Raw genomic sequence first — 15616 nt, 5'->3', positions numbered from 1 at the left:
ATGGTATATAAGTAAATAAATAAATATCAGCTACTCAACTGATAATGTCCTCCACCCCAGCATTTTTAGGCAGGTATTCGACAGTGTTTCTAGTCATGTTCTGAACATTATTAATGCATCTCTTCAAACCAAACAGCTGTTGTAAAACCCTTACTAAAGAAACCCTACCTAGATAGTAATGCTCTGACCAGCTATAGGCCAATATCCAACCCTCTTTAATCATCCAGATACGTGAAAAGATTATTTCAGTGCAAATAAACTCCTTCCTTTAAGAATGCAATCTGCTGGAGGAGTTTCAGTCAGAACACACAACAGCACTGAAACTGCTCGAAACTGCTCTAAAATGATCAGTGGCCTCACACTGAACTGATGAAAATGAATTCTTATTCCTCTCGCACCTGATGACAGAGCTTTATATCGTCCTGTGCGGGAGCACGAGCGCCCCTGCCGTTGATTGGCTGGAATAGTGTTGTGCCACTTTGTTTATGTCCCATTTACAGAGCTAGGGCTGTGTGGAAACACCGGGTTTTGATTGAGCGGACAGCTAGCGGGCCATGAGGGGATTTTAACTGAATTTGATAAAAAAGTGTATTAGATTAAAATCGCTAACTCTACCTCTAATTTCATATTTAACGTCCTTCTCTGAGAGAGACAGTTAAGCTAGCGCTAAATGTTTCTGCTCTGCCAGCTGGTTCAACTTACCTTAGGCCTACCTATCACTTGTTACCTTCGAGCACGAATGTTAGTTTATCTGTCAATCTTTAATTTAGTTACAACAAAACCTTGAATGTGCAACAGCTGCAGAAATAACTGGCTACTTCCCCCTTTTTCTCCATCAGTCAAATCATTGAGTGTTGGGGCTTCTCTTAAAACACCCTGCCATTGTCTAAAATGCCTGTAGGCAGGATGGCAGGATACTCTCAGAGAGCAGAACACAGTAAAGAAAGAAAGGAAGAAATTAATTAACATTAACTTGTTCATTTAAAACATCGATATAAGGAAAGATGCCCGTTCCGTGTCTGATTTACATTAGAATTTACTTATTTTCAGTCACGTGAGAAAAAAAAAAAAAAGGACTAAAGGAGGTGTTTTCTCAAGTCCAGTTTCCTTCCAGCCCCGCTGCTCCAGGGTGGAGGTAGGTGGATAAAATATCTGACAAATAGCTAAATGAAGAAATAGCCAGAGGGGTTGTATTTCTGTCACAATGTTTATGCACAGTTTGCTACTAGAGACAGTAAAGAAACTCCCCTTCTAGCACTGCAGGTTAGTGAGTCAAACAATGATCAGCCTATTGGCAAACTGCACATAGATCAATTTAAGCTTCAATGCTGAGAAGATGCAGCAGAAAATTGAATAATTTGACTGGAACATTGCATCCTTTGTGATGGGATGAAGATATAAATGTGAAGATAAAAAGGTAAGTGGAATATTCATGTGGTTCTCAAATGTAAGTGGGTTATGAGAGTAGCATTTATGTTTCTTGATATTAGGTTGTATGCAGCCACACTGTAAAGTAAAAACCCTGGTGTTTAGAAACTGCAGTAAGAAAATCAGCCATGTTTAGACCACTGAAAGGAAAGCGTTGTTGCTGTAAAGGTAAAGAAAAGAAAAGATTCAATGGGCAACAAAGCTTGCTAGGTCATTTAATATGTTTTTCTGCTGACTGAAGTCTAGTCAGATCTAACTTGACTTGAATACATACAGTAGATGATTGACTGATCAGAAAAGAAGGTGGCCTCTTTGGGCAGCACTCTGCACTGTGGCTCCAACCACTTTTGGTTCACGTCCAGCTTCAGTAAATTGAGTTTGCCAGCTACCTCTCATGTGATAATGGTGTCTTTTTAATTATGTGCTTGCAGTTGCTTTGGATGTGGAATCTGGAAGAGTCCTGAGAGCGGTTGGTGAGTTTTCTCTCTGATTTTCACTGACTGAATGATCCTGTCATTGAGTACAGATTTGGGAGCTTTTTTACATTTTTCTATTCATTCACAATAACACATTTGTAGAGAGACACACAAATAGCTCTCTGTGGCGACTGAGTGACACTGAGCAACTGCCACAGCGAGAGAGTCAATGTTTAACACAGCTGCTGACATCAGTTTTACAAACCATGCACCGCGGCAGGAATCATTGATCTCCGTGATAAAACAAGACCAGGCCATGAGCAATGGAAAGAACTTTGTAATGCTGGCAGAGTCAGCGTCAGAGAAGCTTTAGTTGTCTATTTATTTATCCCAGTGCATTATAACACATTGCACCAGGGCAGTACCTTATATACGGAGTAGACAGTGTTGTGTGCATGGACGGATTATGAGAATATGGAACCCCCCCTCCACATGTCAGAGAGACAAAATGACAACACATTATTCTGCCTCTTTTATGGCCATTTTGTGCCCCTTTGTGGTCAATTTACATCCTTTCTTTGTAGTTGCTTTTCATCTCTCTCTCTGTGATTCTCCTGTGGTGGTTTTGCATCCCTTCATAGTTGTTTTGCCTCTCTTTAGGATAGTTTTGCATCTCTTTGTGTTCAATTTTATTTGTATGTGTATATATATATATATATATATATATATATATATACACATTTGAACAGAGACATGTAATAACTGTGCGTGCTATATAAAATTATATTGCATGAACGTGTTCAAAATGTACAGTATTTTGGAAATATACGAAAAAACATTATTTTGTCATCTACTGCTTTGGTTTGACCCAGTCTACCCATGGATTCTTTTCCCTCTTAGAGGTCTATCCAGAGCCCAGGAAACCTAACACTTCTGTTACCTAGACTCCAGGGCTGAGAAACGATGTCCCAAAGGGGGTGTTCAGCTTGCAAGCCCGAGTTTCATTACTTGGCCATATCTTTTTCCCATGGTGTCTCTGTCCTGACTCAAATGCTTCTTCAGCACAGTTCACAAAAGCAAGCTGTATACACTCAACAGTTGCACAATTCTCCAGCCATGTGCTGCTGCAATCAAACTGAAACTATCTCGTGTTTTTGGCCTGTGTTTATGATACTATGGGTGCTCTTTCAACCAGATATGCAGCTCACATGTTTGTAATATAGCTGTCAGGCAGTAGTTTCAACAATATAATTAATGTGAAGCCAAGGGGGAATAAGGCAGCCATTGATCAGAGAAAAAGCTTCCTGAGGACAGGGGTTTTTAAGGGGGGGGGGATTGAAGACAAGCCTTTGTGTAACAAGCTGTAAGGTGTCTTTGATGGCTCCACCAGTAGCAGCAAGTTGTTCTTGTTTTCTAGATTGGCGTTGTCGCTCCATCTAAGAGGAAATCCAACATGTTTCTGTGGGATAACTTCGGCTGGGGTATGCATCTTAGCTCCGCAGCTGGCGTAACAGAGATCGGTTCTGTTGTTACTCTGATCTAAAGACGGTCTGATCTGGAGTGGTGTTCCCGGACTTTGGCCGGTATGTTGATGAAGTGCGGTGGTCCTCATGCTCACACTGGGTCAAGGAAAGCAGCAGAACAATGGGGCATGGATAAGCTGAATGGGCACGCTTCATTAGTTTTATGAAAAAAAAGACATTTTCTACCAACATCTCTATCTGTACATTAGTGATTTATTAGCTGAACAATTTCAGCTCCTCAGTGACATGATGAATTCCTTACACACAATTCCAGGTAAGTAACAGGATTTCTTTACTATAACTCTTGACCCAGTCATTATTCTATTCTAATATCCGACTGCAGTGTTTACATGGACATAGAGGAAGAGGGTTCACTCAATGTCGCTAAACTTTCTTTCAAATTTTGTTTTTGTGGAATATTACATGTTGATTACGATGCGAGGCCCTGCTAATTGGGGGGGGGGGGGGGGGGAGTTTTGAACAAGTGTTGTCCCCCAGTCTGTAAAGACACATGGCAGGAGAGTACAGTTTGGGCCACATCTGGCCTGTGACTAATTCTCTGTGGACTGTATTTACTCTAATGTGTTTGAAAGAGGTTTCATTCTTTCCATTAACCAGTCAAGCAGTTATCATATAATTGTTTTCTTGCTAATTGATGTTGTTCAGTAAAGGGGAGAAAATAGACGCCATTCACTTTTGAGTGAAAATAAAATAGAATAAAAACTATATTTATTTTTATAGTAAGCCATGACAGACTGAAACTTCATGGCAGAGCAAACAATTCTTAGTAGGATCAGACAGAGTAATGCTGTCTTTCTCTCCTTTTGTTAATGTTGGGGATGCAATTGTCTTGTGTGAATCAACTTTATTGCAGTTGTCAATGAGCAAATAGTCTGTGGGCCCCATGCTTACGTTCGGTGTTTCATGTTTAACTGCCCCCTCTGGTGCGATAACCCAGTGAAACACTTGGGTGTGGTTGGGAAGTGTGCTTTATTGCACCTGTGACCACACTCAACAGCGATATCAGAGGCTCCTAGAGTGCATTTGTACATCACTGCAGCATGATGAGAGGTTAAACACACTGGGCTACTTTTTATATTACAACCGTCCCTATGCTCTGTGAGGACAAGTGCGTTTTTGCAAATGAATTTAATTTGATTAACTGCTGCCATAACGCCCTCATTAGTGTAACTGCTGATGTTAAATAAAATGGTGATTATGGCTGAGTCGACTGCTCAGGTGCCTCTTAAAGTGTTGCCTTGTTTTTCTCAGCAGAGCTATCAGCTGATACACGTGTAGTTGTTTTTTTTCACACACATTTTTTATCTATTTGTTCTCTTCTACAAAGTGCAGCGGACATCAGTTTGGCATGATCACATTAAAAAGAGAAATGGGGAGCAGGAGGGATGGACTCATCAAAGTTAATCATTTGTCAGTGTTACAATGACAGTCATGTCTAGGTAGCGCTGGGTCAGTAGCGTTCCTGTAAGCACTGGATACACAGCCTGCGCGTGGGTGAGTATCCCTGCAGTGATACTTCTCACTCAGTCTGGGAAACAATGTGGACAGAGGAGATTTTGGCTTTTATTTTTAACTTCCTCCTCTGTTCCATGGTTTGCTGGAATTGTACCAAGCAAATATCTTGGCTGTTAAAAGTGTGCAGACACTTCTTCCTCTTTCGACTGTTGTAATGGAAAGCTGTTTGCAAGATTGTTTAAAACATTTTTAAATGTATGTTTGTGTGAGTTAGTGGAGCATAATGGTGAATTAACTGTCAACACGACTGCATTGTGTAACTATGGGATGAGTGGATGTTGTTTACCTTTAGGATAATACTAGACAGAAGTAGATACAGTAATAAGGTGATATATGGCTCATCAATGTTAATAATTATAATTAGTACCTACAACCATGTGTATGTATTTGTGGTAGCATAAAGCTGAGGTTCAGTATATCATGGGGCTGGGTAATATTTTCATATCATAGTGGGATTATATTGTATCATCATGTTATATGATTTTATCATTTTACAAGTTTCGATTGTCCAGTAATTAATTAATATGCATCGCATAAGAGTTTGATCTCTTGCAGTGCAAAGCTGCTGACTGCAGTGAACTGCTTTGGACATCAGTTTGATTACTTGACTGTGTATGTGATTTTGTATTTATATCATGATCTATAACAATATCAGAAAATAACCATGATCAAATCATCATAATGACTTCAACCATTTGTCTCAGTCCTTGTATGTTCACATACAAGAAGGATTTGAGTTATAGTTGGAAAAATGTAATTTTTGGTAATGATTTTTTAACTGCAGTATTTACTAACATTACTAAAGTAACCAGCCTCCATCATCAGACAGGAGCAATAACTAAGATTTAGTTGGTGTCTAGTGTTGTATTGATGCATTTTCGTTGTCTTGATAGATCTGTAAATCAGTTTTAGTGAGTGACGGATATTTTCCCTCTTGTGTTTGGAGTTTTATTGGTGGGATGACCCATGCTGTTGACATGGAAATCCCATGGGTTGTGCTGTTGAAGCACAACTTGAACTTGAGTCTTAAAGAGGCTTTAAAAGGTTTAAATGTGGACAGTTGGGTTATTCTGCAGCGCTGGTTTGAGACATTTTGATGCTTTGTTTTTGCTGTGACTCCAAGGAGACTATATTCTCCCTAAAGAGCATGCTTCAGATTTTTCAAAGCCAGCTTTCAAAAGCTAGATACAGTAGATGTTTCAAGGACATATTCCTTTAAGGAGGTGACTAAATACTGAAGTGATACAGTATTTGAGAGTTATGTTGTGCAGAGTCCTACACTCACTATTGTCGGAATGATAAATTACACGGAGAGGAATAAATTATTCAATTATTCAATAATTTGTTGAGCTCAACCCACAAATGACTTTGAAATAGCCTTTAGATCAATTTGTTTCTATGTGTTTGTTTCTCTGCTCCAGCCTCAGAGTGTCTGGCACAGTAAACAAGTCACACTGTGTGTATTCCCAGTGTGAGGATGGGGACTCCGAAAACTTTGCATCTAGAGGTGATCTTTAAAGCTACATTAGGGTCATGGTCTGATCACAGACATGAGAGGGAGGTATCCTAAAGTCAATATCCAGGCTTCCTGACAATCAGTGAACTCAGCTCTGCATGTTAGACAAACAAGCTCAGTACAGCTCACTCCTCTGACATGAATCAGCATCTTTTTTTTTTTCTGCTGCAGGTAGTGAATACAAATACAGTGACTTTGAAGCACAACCAATTTTTTTAGGCTAATCATGTATTTAGTCTCATTGCTCATAAAATAGTTACAGTATAGGATTTTTATTGCACCAGTGTGTGTGGTACAGGTGTATATACAATCTTAAATGTGACTAAAAACAGATTTAAAGAATTGGAGCCAGAGAGTTCCCCTCTGTAGTGATTTGAGTTTTCAAAGTTAAGGATGAACTTTCATGCTATTAAATTATTTAAATATTAAATTTGTCCATAGAGCTGTAATAGTGATTAGTATTTTTTGGCCAGATTAGGCCTTTATTTGATTGGACCAGTAGAAAACAGACAGAGAAAGAAGGTTTTTACTTAAAACCAAAGTAGTGGTTTACTCAAATAATTGAAGAAAGGGAGGGTTAGAATAGAACTTTTTGATCTGTCTCGTGTCTTATTATGAATTCACTCCACAGCTGTGATTTTTAATCCTGCTTGGCGGGACTTCTGGTGTCCTGCTGGTTTTCATTCGAGTCATCCAGTCAAGAGACTCATTTACAAATTGCAAGCAGACTGAATGCTGTTAAATGTAATTATGTGTGTGGTAGGAGAAGGAATCAGCAGTAGGAGACACTGACTCCTATCAGTTCTATAGAAAATTCTTGCTTCTGGATCTTGTCTTTTTTGTTTACAATCAAAGCCAAAACCAACATATAAAGAGTATGGGTGTTAAGAATTGACTTGTAGCTTGATATACATGTGACAGTTCAATGCCCTGCACCAGCTGAGTTTGGTAGAAGCTCTGCCTATGGTATACATTCATATCTGTTTTGAGACACCCAGTATTCTTTCAATTTCCGACAGTTTTTCTCCAGTCCAGTGTTTTTGAGTGTTACTGTTCTCATAACCACTAGGTGGTAGTCTTTATTTGCTATATTTGCTTTTACACTTGGCCACCATGGTGGAATCCTATACTGTGGTGCAGTACAAATCCAGATCATTGTGTTAGTTTCTGTTGTTGAAAAACTGTTTAAAAATGCAGTATTTCAAAGTGTAGTAAAGATACTGCTGGTAAGACTTCACTTAAAAGATTGTGCATGTTTGCAAACTGATTTGACTGTGTTGCCTTTGGCACTTGAAGTGTACTTTTTTACTTCCTAAACTTGTGACCCCCTGTAATCCTGTCTTTACTTGTGCTAGTGTCCCTATTGCGTGCCAGCTCCTAGAGACACTGTCGTTTCAGCAGATGATTCACGCAGTAGTTTTCACTTCCCTCTTATTGTTGTGAAATGTGTCATGGCATATTATGGGTATTCTGTATGAACTACATTTCTGTAATGATCTTCTCATTTAAGGTTGCTGAAACTTTAAGATGGACAAACCACAGAAGGACAGTCCGGTTGACAACAAGATGACCGACTCTGGGAAGAAAAAGGTTAGTTTGATGGAGTCACTGACAACACAACAGCCATTCGTCTTTTCAGCTGAACAAATGACAATAGCTTTTTGTGATGTGTAACAATGTGATCAGTTTGACTATGTAAGTCACAACTGTCTGACATGTCATTGTTATTTGCCTCTTATGTCATAGATGAACCTGATCAGATGATAGTACTATATAGACAGGATGTATTTGTGACGACACTGCACTTCAGTAAATATGTGCATGACCTTTGTAATTTACACATGACACAGATTTCTTTGCTATTTCTTTGCTGTATTAAGTCCTGCTGCTGCGCTGACCTGGTGCTGAAACAGAGGCCCTCTCAGCTGTTTGAATCTGTGCTAAAATCACATCAAATTTGGATTCAAATATAAAGAAATAAAACTAATAAGGAACAAAACTGTAAAAGACCTCAGTGAAACTTGATTTTTGTTTTTGTAGTTATTTTTACTCTTTGTTTATAGTGACGTGAGATGCAGAGGCCTAGAGGGGCATTTTATATTGTTGCAGTCTTATACTAAGATAAAAAAATCCCTCATCAATCTACACTCAGTACCTCAAAGTGAAAGCTGACATAAGTTTTCAGACCCTTTGCTGTGGCACTTGATATTTAGCTGAGGTTCCTCCCATTTCTCTTGATCATCTTTGAGATGTCTCTACACCAGAGAGCATAGTAGTGACCATAATTCCTAAATGTAAAAGCAAAACGTTTGTAATAACCACACTTAATACATTTACACATTTATTTGCAAAGATTTGTAAAATTCAGTTTTCATGTGTTTTAGCTTTCACTGTCATTATGGGGTATTGAGGGTTGACTGATGAGGAGGAAAGTTATTTTGCTTTTTATTTTAGCATAAGGCTGCAGCATAACAAAATGTGAAAAAAATGAGTGGGTCTGAAGACCTTCTCAATGCACTGTACATTAACATTTCCATTTAAATCTATGTATTTATTAAACAGGTGTATATTCATGCCTATAAATCTATAATCATACCTGTATTCCTACTTGCCTACATCAGTAGGAGTGTCATGTAAGAAATATATGTGCGATATATTTCCTCTCTCTAAATGTTACTCGAAGGTGACAAATGTCACAAATATGTTATCTGAAAAATGAAAAGTATAAGTGGAGACATGAATAAATAATATAGTAAGCTAAATAATTTACTGATAAATTGATTGCATAAATTTTCTTTTTTATCCCAAACAGTTAATAAATTAAACATGGATTTGTTGTGCCTTCTATCTTATGCTGGTTGTTTTTGTTTTTGTTGTTTCCTTTTTTTAAACATAAATTATGTATCTATTTTACATTTTCCCTACACAACATTTCCTTATTTTTTTCAATTTTGCCTATATAAAAATGAGAGCTTGTCTAAAATCTGATCGTATTTTTATATCTCATGAGCTAACCACTGTATGCAGCAGACATTTGTCTTCTAGTTTCCCTATAAACTCAAAGAAAGTGAGATGTCTTACTAGGAAAATGGTTTGAAAAAATCCAATCCATGAAGACATACAGCAAATAGCCATAGGAAGATAAATGGGACAGTAAAACACAGTTGTATAAAATATATTTTATCAAGTGATAGGAGGTAAAGTAAAAGAAAATACAATTTTTATTGTGAGTTTTGAAATCACATTTATATACATATTTCACTATAATTACGGATAATCAAAGTTGTCTCAGTTTGTAATTGACATTGGTAGAATAATTCACAGCATCATTATTAGTCATAAAACAGTATCTATTTGTGCAGCTGGTTGCTTTCAACAAATTATTTACTGAGATTTGAGAATTTAAGAGGAGAATTTAAGCTCTTATTTAATTACCTCTTTCTAAACTTGAGAATATGTATTATTTGTTCAGGTAGTAATAAAGCATTTATAGAAGGCATAGCAACCCTGACCACAACCCGTGTGTCATATCCATTTGGCACCACTAATTGAAACAAAAGAAACTATTTCATCCTTTTCTTTTAGTGTCAAGAAAGTGACTTTTTCCTTCTTAAATCTTAAACCTCTTAACTGGTATGGAGATGACCAAGGGTCACATGCTATGAGAAAAAAAAACATGTGAAGATCCATGTGCATGGATTTCTTAACTGTGTGCAGAGATTGCAAAATGACAGAGCATGTGGGAGAGCACATTGGTGAAGCAGTCCATGTGCATGGATTCATAAACTTTAAAGGGAACAAAATATGTATTTTGACAACTCTTTGTCCTGTACATGTGAATTATTAAGCTAAACTGCACATGTGATATAATTTTAGGCAAATTGTACAAAAACCAAACAGGAAATTAAAAATGTTCTCTTTATAGTCTCAAAATGTCACCAATGGACAGTGTATGTCTGTCATTAAGGATTAAATAATATTTAGGTTTGAGGCCAGGAAGAGTATTGTGTGCATGAATCAAATTATTAACGGGAGTTGTATAGTGTCTAATTTAAAGTCAGCTCTTACTGTCTTATTGTTATTGTACTATGTGCCACCTCTACAGTGTACTTTGTTAAGCTGTCAGTTTGTACAGAGTTCCACATCAGTGTTGTTGTGTTTTTACCACGTGTCCTTCAAAAGACAGGAGAGGTTCCCTGGCTGCTCTTCTGGTGCTATATCTTAAACAGGCAAAAGATTGATGTTGTCGTACCATACAAACGCTTTGTGAAGTGAGGTGAAGTGAAGTGGCTGTTATCTATCAACCCATATCTATGAAGGGCTGGGTCCTGCAGAGCAAAAATGCCTCTGCATTTATTATTTATGTTTGGGTTCTAGCCACCTGATGCACATGATCGTGTCTTCGTCTAACTTCTGTAAGATCATGCTTGAACTGAGTATTGGGAGTCCATTATAATGCAAAACAAGTGTGGTAAAGGAGATGCTGCTGCCTAAGCCTGTTTATATGGTAACATATGCGAATGAGAAAGAAGGACTTTACTGGGGCAGAGCTCTACTGGGACACATAGTACAAGCCTATTATTATCAGTGAGCTATTGGCATGAAATAAATATATATGGGCAGATTTACCACAACTCCCACATAGCCCTACTTCCTAGGCGCTTACTTTTAGTGGGTTGCTTCCAACTTTACGAACTGTTAAAAATAAATACATGCACACTGATACAACAGCTTACCATGTTTTTAGCCATGTTTTTCCAGCTTTACATTCAGATCTGCTTAGCATCAAATGATCACATATTTTGGTGGAGAGGGTGACACTTTGAATGAACGGTACCTTCTTGTGCTTCACTTCACTACATTTTAGCAGCTCAACATTATGAGCTCCAAGACTTAACAATGCCTTCACCTTTTCCTTTAGCCTTAACTCCAGTCCACCATCCTTTCTCGCTACTTCTAACACTAACCCTGTTATGTCTGGATCAAGTAGCCATGCCTTCAGGTCATTGCTCTGACCTGTGGTCTGTTGGTGTAAGGTTTAGCTTGATGCTGTGCATACAAAAGATATTTGTTTCTTCACTTAGCAGTGTTTGAGTGTTAATTGCTTCTAGACTTGGCTCAAATCAGTTTCAAGGAGGTGGTTTATCATTGCAGTCCAGATACTGCAAATCCCCTTTGAAATACAACCTCATCACTTGGTACAAGATATTGATATAATATTTACAAGTTATGGGAGCACGATCAATCATCATTTTGAATTTTTATCATGATTCAGATAAAACAAGATGGACTCTACAGCCATGCTCGCATCTCTTGAGGCTGTACTTAGTTACAGTGGTGGTTTGAGCTAAATGCTAACGTTGCTAAAATGTTCACAATGACAATGATAAAATACTGATTTTAAATGGGTGGAATGTTTACCACTGTGCGTGTTGCGTGTTACTTCATGCTAACATGAACTAACAAACACAAAATACATAGTAAACCTGAGGCTGATGGGAATGTCATTAGTTTTTCAGCTATTTTATCATAAATCAAAGTGTTGAAAGCTTTTTGTTCTGCATTGCTCTTATGTACTATGGGGCTTAATTAACTGCTACTGAGGTTTGGCATTTTAGTCTTGTTATGATTTATTTTAGTACCTGAGCTACCTATTCACAGCATCCCTTTAATCTAATAATAGACCTATGTGTTTGCAATTCCATTCACTCTTTTGATATATCTGTTCCTTTAGTAGCATACAAATTTTAATGGCACTTAGTATACTGTACATTTTTGGTACACTGTTCATGCTCTACTACAAGACCTTGTGTAAGAGTTGCCTTTATCATTTTCCACCTTTGGTCTGTCTTTGCTCCTGCTCTCCCCACATGTCAAACAGAGCAAGCACACGCCATCATAAACTTTCCACTGTCTTGTCAGTGTTTGCTGTTTAAGTAGTGATAGACAAAGGGGCAAAGTGAAGGGAATAACCCAGTTTCCTGGCCTAGATTCCTGGACCTATATGAAACGTCCTCTGCTGAATTCCCTCGGTTTGGGTCTGACCTTGATGTTGATCAACAGTAATGTGACTGCCGCTGACAAGGCCTCTAACATATCTCTGTGTGACCGGTATGAACCTGTGTGTTCTGTTCTCTCTCAATAGCAGCCAGTCACAGCCTGTCTGTTGAGTGCAGCCTTCTTCGGCTCCCTGGGGTCATCTTTCCTTTACGGCTACAACCTCTCTGTGGTCAACGCTCCTGCTCTGGTGAGTCACACTGTTGGGCTGTCTTGTGAGGCTTCTTGTGGGGAACTACCACTGATTTCCCACATTTTGCTGGTTAGCACTAAAGGAAATCAATAAACATTCACTTAGATGGTGTTTCAGAAGCAGGTTTAAATAAAGTTATGAATTTAGTGCTGACAGAGACTGATTCATCCCCCATATTCAACTGATTGTCCAAAATGAACACAATCAGAGTTTGTAGGAAACGTCATAGTTGTGTTAAAACCATAGACTGTAAATAAAGATGGGCGTAGCCTCCCTGATGTCACCCATAGGTTTCTGTAGAGCGCTTTTGGAGCTCAGAGTGGGCAGCTTTGCTGTCGCCATATTGGCACTCCTTGACTTTGCCTAACTCCCGGCTAATCGAAAAATAGGCAAAGAGGTGGGATGCATGTGGAGCCGAGACCTCGTGCATGTGCTCACCCACCTGTGACTCAAAGCGGCACACCCTCAATTATGTCCAACTTTAAGCCTTAATAAAATTTAAATGGGTTATATAAAAAGTCACCCCCTGTACAATTGTCATGAAGGGGGAAATTAGCTACACAGACCAAAACATGACCAAAACATCTATGGGGATTAACTCGCTTTTGGAGCAAGCCTCAAGTGGCCATTCGAAGAACTGCTTTTTAGCACTTATGTGTTGGCTTCGGTTTACAGCTCCGGAGGTTGCTGCTTGGCCAAACCCCAGTACAGACCTTATTCAACACCACAAAGTGATCTGTTATTTGACAAGGCACAGTGTTTTTGCGCAATCTTCTGTTTGCCCTCCACATTGTTAAAAACATAGAAGAACAACTAACCTGACAGACAGATCTGAAAGTTCTGTTCATATTCTATAATTGGACGTGGATCAATAATTCTAACACTTTGTTGTTCAATAATACTTTCATCCTACATGCATACAAACACAGACGGGAACTTTTAATCTCAAAAGTGATATCATAATCACTTCCAAAAGTTTTTTTTTTTTGTGCAAATACTGTAGCTGCTGGAGTTTGATTAACTTTATCATTTTTTACTGTGACCTTATCTTTAGTCTCAGATGGAGGTAAATGTAATTAAAGTGACTGTGGGTTTACTGGGTGGATGTTGTTAATACAAGGCTTCCTGTCAGCAAAAAGAAAAGAAAGACCTCAGCGGGAAGACAATTATATGTATTTGATATTGCTTGGACTAGTCTAGTCTGAAAATCATCTTTGACTGGTGAAACTGAAATTGCAATTTTAAAAAGCCTGACACCACTTTTGGACGAGGAACAGCAATTTCAGAGGTCACACTTCTCATTCTGGCCCTCTGTTTGTTTAGAGGTAATTAGATGCTCCCACAGGTCATTTAATTAGTATTCAAGCATTATAACTCTTAGCTCTGCAGTTGCCAATACAAGTAAAGGTGATGATGCTGGAAATACAGAAAGTAGATGTCAGCTTCCATGAAAAATCATTTTGTGTAAAAACAAACAATAATTTCTTTTTAAATTAAAAAAGTAAATGTTAAGTATAAATATTATGATGTGATGTGTTTAACTTTTCTTCAAACATTTAAGACAGAAGTATTTCTCTAGAGTATCATCCTCATTACTCAATGTGCAACAATCAAAGATAAAGTTTAGAAAAAAACATCTACTGTCACATTACTTTCCCATTCAGCAAAACGCCCCTTAAAAATGATGTGATGTCTGAGGTCTTTGATGCAGGAAATTAATAAATATGGATCAGGGAGATCAGAAACTGCAAACTGTGTATTAGAGTGATACCAAAGTTTGCTTGTTTATCACTAGTAGTGTGATAATGTATTAAAGGTCCCATATTTTACACTTTTTATTACTTTTTATTTGAAGTTCTGATATCCATAAGAAGATATATTTTTGGTTTTATAAACCGTCTTAATATAGCTTTACATCTCGTCTCCCAGGCTTCAAAAGGTCAGTGAGCCAATCAGAAGAGAGGGTCTGAGCCTCTCCACTGGGCTTGTGGCATGGCTGAGGGCGGTGACTGCTTTGCAAAAAGTTATGGAAATCCTGAAGACTCGTTTTAAGGCACAGTTTCTGAATACAGGCTGTGTGCATTTATCTGTGGACTGAGCACTTTGATACTTTCACAGTATTAATATAGAACCTAGACCTGCTTTGTAATCAAAAAAGGCATGGAAATCTACCTTTATACAACCTTTAATGATGTACATTTTGTCTGAAATGTTGCTCAGAACTGATTGCTGCACAGAGATGAGTGGCATCACCTTTTTCCGACTGAACCCCGACCAATTCAAACAGTGAAAACAAGAAAAATCTGGAAAAAATCTACAAAATAACCAAAGCTGTTCTAACTTTCAGAAAATGTTATGTTCATCACTCACAGTAAGAAGCTGATTGAAGCAGTGAAATGGTTCCTGCACAGGCTCACACAGGAGTCATTGCTATGTCGTATGTGTCTTAGAATACCCCTACAGGACGTCCCCACATTTTCAACCCAATTTGACTCATACTGGAATAAGAGTGGACCAAGAGTGGTAGGGAGGTCACAGTGTTAGGCTCTCACAGCCTCAAATGACGGACAATAGGTTTTCAGGGAAAAAGTCACTGTATGATTCTTCCTAAATATGTGACACTGGAACAATTTACTGATTCACTGAGGTAGAAATGGTGTCATGTCATGTTTGAGCTATTGCCACACTCTATTTGTTGCTTGTTCTCACAGTAACATCATCTGCTGCACTGAGAGCGGATTATGTGTGAAACATCCTTGGCTTACAACTTGTTATCATGTCAGCTGCCTTCATGTGCTGGATTAGACACACTGATGCAAAAAAAAAGAAAAAAAACTTTACAGTTCCTTCACTTGAACTGTGAGAGAACAATTCTTTTGATTAGGGCTCGTGTGTACGAGTTGAGCAAACTAGACAACAGATTGTTAGTCATAATTGCTGAGGGGAA

The 15616-nt window shown here is 38.3% G+C and overlaps 1 protein-coding gene across 4 annotated transcripts in view; it reads left to right on the top strand.

The window, feature by feature from the left end:
- The first annotated feature begins 590 nt into the window (after nt 1-590).
- slc2a9l2 (solute carrier family 2 member 9, like 2) overlaps nt 591-15616 on the top strand; it is a 105981-nt gene continuing 90955 nt past the window's right edge. The window contains exons 1-4 of one of the 4 annotated variants that reach the window (XM_056387005.1): nt 591-1135; nt 1860-1901; nt 7930-8009; nt 12565-12666. In XM_056387005.1, the coding sequence (XP_056242980.1) occupies nt 7947-8009; nt 12565-12666 (165 nt within the window). In that variant the 5' untranslated portion in view covers nt 591-1135; nt 1860-1901; nt 7930-7946. Of the gene's footprint in view, nt 1136-1166; nt 1418-1859; nt 1902-4858; nt 4883-7929; nt 8010-12564; nt 12667-15616 lie in introns of those variants that run through there. The other 3 variants (XM_056387023.1, XM_056386998.1, XM_056387014.1) reach the window with 3 other exon arrangements.

Source organism: Seriola aureovittata, chromosome 2 (genome assembly GCF_021018895.1).
Source record: "Seriola aureovittata isolate HTS-2021-v1 ecotype China chromosome 2, ASM2101889v1, whole genome shotgun sequence".
Taxonomy (NCBI): Eukaryota; Metazoa; Chordata; class Actinopteri; order Carangiformes; family Carangidae; genus Seriola; species Seriola aureovittata.
The sequence above is the reverse complement of the archived record's forward strand: the minus strand, read 5'-3'. Positions and strand labels throughout refer to the sequence as shown.